Source organism: Malus domestica, chromosome 09 (genome assembly GCF_042453785.1).
Source record: "Malus domestica chromosome 09, GDT2T_hap1".
Taxonomy (NCBI): Eukaryota; Viridiplantae; Streptophyta; class Magnoliopsida; order Rosales; family Rosaceae; genus Malus; species Malus domestica.
The window spans coordinates 23,207,242-23,211,988 of NC_091669.1; the positions used below are offsets into that span (position 1 = coordinate 23,207,242).

The following is a 4,747-nucleotide window of genomic DNA, read 5'->3' on the forward strand; positions in this document are numbered from 1 at the left end:
TGGAATCAGCGTTTTGACAAACTGCCCGTGATTTCCGCAAAGCTGACTCTGCATGTCTGGAAAAGCAGATGGTTGGAATCGACGCTTCGACAAACTACCCGTGATTTCCGCAAAGCTTACTCTGCATGTGACAGATGCTGACACGTCTGGAAAAGCAGATGCCTCTCGATATCTGGAATTGCCACTTCGATCTCTGAAATCCCGTCGAGTGCAGAGGTTGTATGTGACAAGTGCAGACAAATCTGAAAAAGAAGATTGGCCGTGATTTCTGAGCAAGCCCAGCTTTTGAGAAACCTAGCGCCTCTTTGATTTTTTTAGTTGGCCTCTTCGATTTCTGAACTCGCCTCTTCAATCTCTGAAATCCCATCACATGCTGATTTTTATAGAGGTACGCAGGACGTTCAAAGCACACTTGAATTTATGCCTATAGAAAACTCCCTTCTTGCACTTCTACGATCTTGACTTGTCCAGCCTCTTCTTTCTTTAACACCTCTCAAAATGTCTGGCCCCTCCGACCGTCGTTTTGACTTGAACCTTGGTGAAGAGGCAGTCCCGCCTTCTCCAGACAACATATGGCGCCCATCTTTCATATCCCCTACTGGTCCTCTTACCGTTGGGGATTCGGTGATGAAGAATGACATGACCGCTGCGGTGGTGGCTCGGAACCTTGTCACTCCTAAAGATAACAGACTGCTTTCCAGACGGTCTGATGAGTTAGCTGTTAAGGAGTCTCTGGCTCTTAGTGTGCAGTGTGCGGGTTCTGTGTCCAACATGGCCCAACGCTTATTTGCTCGAACCCGTCAAATTGAATCGTTGGCGGCTGAAGTGATGAGTCTCAAACAGGAGATTAAAGGGCTCAAGCATGAGAATAAACAGCTGCATAAGCTCGCACACAACTATGCCACAAACATGAAGAGGAAAATTGACCAGATGCATGATAGGAGCATATTTATGCGACTTAATTGGCTTGTTCTCATGCTTTTACGTTATGTTTCTTTAGTTATTTTAGTGTTTAAAGTCACTTTTGTGTGTTTTCAGATTCTAAGGCCAAAGTGTGCAAAATGATGTAATTTGGAGCCTTTTGGAGCAAAAAGGAGTGGATGAATTGAAGACTTGAAGAAATTAGGTTTCCGAATCAACGAAAGATTCCTAATCGACGAAGGATTCCTAATTGAAGATGGATTCCTAATCACATGAGGATTCCTAGAAGAACAAGGATTCCAACTCCAACAAGGATTCCTACTTGAAGTAGGAAAGTTAAGCCAAGGCTTCCTACTTTGGTTTGACCTTTCCTCAGTGTCCCTAAGTGTTATCAACTTTGAAGGTCTTCTAAGTATTCTAGGACATCAAGCACACATTTCTTGCATGGTTTACATCAATGACGCACCTCACATGCCTTTTCCACAATTCCATCTTCCTTGCCGTGCAAGGGAACCCTTTCCCTTCAGTTTTAGGACATTTAAACCTTTCCCTAAACCTTTCCTACATCACAGCCGCATCCCTTGACCTTTCCTCTTCCTTTCCGTGCAAGGGAGAGTGATTCTTTCCTATTTTCTGAATTAAAACACATTCCTTTTGTGTTTCATACCCTAGCCGCACCCCTTAGTCAATTTCCTTTAAGTTTCTAATTTTGTTTCCTATTTCTAGAAGCCTTAGACTTAATTTCTGATTACCTAAATAACCTAGGGTTTTAATTCCTGAAATCCTTTGAATAAACTCTCTTTTGCAGCCACAAAGATCCCCATACACTGACCATTCAAGCAGAAACACCATTCTAGTGCCCAGAAAATACAAGCAGCCGCTCCACCTTCTTCCACCCTCTTTGCCGAGTTCTCCACCACCTTCCAACCATCAAACACTCTTCCACACTCACCTTACACCCCTTGCCGTGCCTTTACACCCCCCAAAATCCAATCTACATCATCAAAACAGCCCAGAAACCATCAACACCCAATCTGCCGCAAGCAAGGAAAAGGGACAGATTCACTCAATTGTTTGGCTCTTCATTCTGAGTTGTTGAACAATTTTAGGTGTATTCTATCTTATATTTCAATGTCTAATTCATGTAATCTTTGTTTTTCTTTAAGTATGATTGGCTAAATTCGTTTTGGCTAAGGGTGTATTCAAAACCATGATTATATATGTGAAATAAGTTGATTACTTCCAGTTATCGTTGCATAAGTCGTGAATACAATTTGCTTAACCGTTTGATTTAGAACTTATTCTTGTATGTTGATTGAGAGTGCACGCTTAATTTGCAAGCTTGAATTTGGTGCTAGGATATAAGTTTGTTTCACCTAATCGTTATGAATTTATATTCGCAAGTAGTGAAGGTCGCTAGTCACGATCATGTTAAGTAGATTCCTGGCAAGAGTATCATGCTTTTCATAGTACAAATGCCTTGTCGATGCTTATGATTTCCAAAGAACGTAATGATTCTAACTTGTGTCTTTATCATGCTGTTCATATAGAGAACTTGTTAGGAATAATTTGTTTGCGATGCATATTCATCCAATTCAATGATTCTAGGGAAATTTGAAGGTTAATTTAAGCAGACCTAATTAACTTGGAGTGTCGAGGTTCATAACTTATTAAATTGATAACTGGAAATTGATTTACGTTGCATATATTTTATGTGTGGAGAAGAACCCCTTAGCTATTCCATCATCCATTGATTCATCACAATTTTGTCTTACAATCTGTTTTCTTTACAATCTGCCCATTTAATTTAATTTCGTCCAAACACAATCCCCCCATATTTTGTTAAGTCTTAGTCATTCAAATCTGTTTTATTTTGTGTTTTTAAGCATTTGGAGTCATAAACACTTTCAAATTCGTCCAAATCAAGTTCTAGTTTCTTTTTGAGTCAATTTGATTGTTTTAGGCAGTTTTGAGTGTTTCAAATCTGTTTTGAGTCATAGTAGTCTTGTTAGAGTCTTTAAGTTTAGTTTTTGTGTTTTTAAATCAATTTATATTAGATTAGCACCCCTAGTTAATCCCCGGTTAGAACGATCCCTACTTACATCATTACTACAATTGTCACAAATAGGGTTTAATTTGTGTGTCAACATAATTTTCACATCAATGCAGGAAACTGATGGTCAGATTTTACTTGATCATCGGAGGTTTGTGGGTTTGTTCCAACAGCATTTGCCTTCGTCTTCTAGGGCTATATCGCGTAATGAAGCTCCAAATGATCAACCTCCGATACCTCCTCCTTCTGTGGCCCCGCCGACTGCTGACGCTCCGCTGACTACTGAGACTTCTCCCAAACAGCCTTTGTGAAGGCTTCCTCTTGTATTTTTCTGCTTAATGTTCCTTTTTTTTATGAATGTAAAAATACCTTGCATATCTGTCAATGTTTCAAAAAAAAAAGAAATCCAAACCCAAAAATAATTAAATAAGCAACAACCAAATAAATTAAAAAAAAATTTGACAATCAGGCAAAATGAAAATGCAGAAAAGGGAAGGTTTTTAGAAACGCAAAACCGCTTGTGGAGCGATTCAAAAATCTTCCTCATTTGAATACATGGGTTGCCTCCCAAGTAGCGCTTGCTTTAACATCTTGCAGCCGGACGAAGAACTCATTCACTCCTCATTGGAGCCCACGGCATGCAGGGAGATGTCCTCCAGGGCATGCTCCTCAAAGTGCTCATAATAGGGCTTCAATCGGTGCCCATTCACCTTGAATTCATGTCCCGTTTTCAAGCTTTGGATTTGGACTGCACCATGAACAAAAACATTAGTAATAACAAACGGTCCAATCCACTTAGAACGTAACTTACCGGGAAACAACCGTAAACGGGAGTTGAACAAGAGCACTTTCTGGCCTATGGAGAATGTTTTGCCTCGAATCATCTTATCATGGAAAGCTTTGGTCTTCTCCTTGTAAATGCTAGCATTCTCGTACGCCTCATGCCGTATCTCATCAAGTTCATTGAGTTGAAACTTCCTATGACTTCCTACGGCATTTAGGTCCATATTGAACTTCTTGATGGCCCAATGAGTTTTGTGCTCCAATTCAACGGGGAGATGGTACGGCTTGCCATAGATGAGCCTAAATGGGGACATTCCAATGGGTGTCTTGTACGCCGTACGATATGCCTAAAGTGCATCATCTAACCGTAAGCTCCAATCCTTCCTTGTAGGCCCAACGGTCTTCTCTAGAATTTGTTTGATCTCACGGTTGGAAACCTCGGCTTGGCCATTCGTTTGAGGATGGTAAGGTGTAGAAACCCTATGGTTGACATTGTATTTCCTCAATAATGCCTCTATGGTCCGGTTGCAAAAGTGCGATCCTCCATCACTTATGATGACACGTGGCATGCCAAACCTTGCAAAAATGTTAGTTCTAATAAAATCTACAACCACTTTAGAGTCATCATGGAAGAAAATATCGATAATATCGGCGAAATATCGCCGATATTATCGGTTTTTCAGGTAATGGATATTTAAATAGGTATCCAAATGGTTTTCGGCAAAATATCGCGATATTTTTTTAACCGTGCTACTCGAAGAAGAACGCCGGAGCTTCTACAGCTCCGGCCGACCACAAACAAGGGTTCTAGACCCCGATCTAGGTATCAAACAAAAGCACGAGACGAGAGGAGTGCGTTTATACCTTCCATTTGCCGTGAAACGACCCGTGGTGGTCGGAAAACCTCTCGACACCCACGGTCTCACCGGAGATGGGTGCGCCTATTCCCGGGCTGATTCCGTGCTAAATCCTTGGTAAAAAGGACAGAAT

General features: G+C 41.0%; 1 protein-coding gene across 1 annotated transcript; it reads right to left on the minus strand.

Moving 5' to 3' along the window:
* Positions 1-3,588: 3,588 nt before the first annotated feature.
* On the minus strand, positions 3,589-4,071 carry LOC139187846 (uncharacterized). The gene is made up of 2 exons (XM_070804453.1): positions 3,786-4,071; positions 3,589-3,722 (listed from the first exon to the last, which is right to left on the minus strand). The coding sequence occupies exons 1-2, from the start codon at positions 4,069-4,071 to the stop codon at positions 3,589-3,591; spliced, it is 420 nt and encodes a 139-aa protein (XP_070660554.1).
* Between the last annotated feature and the right edge of the window lie 676 nt (positions 4,072-4,747).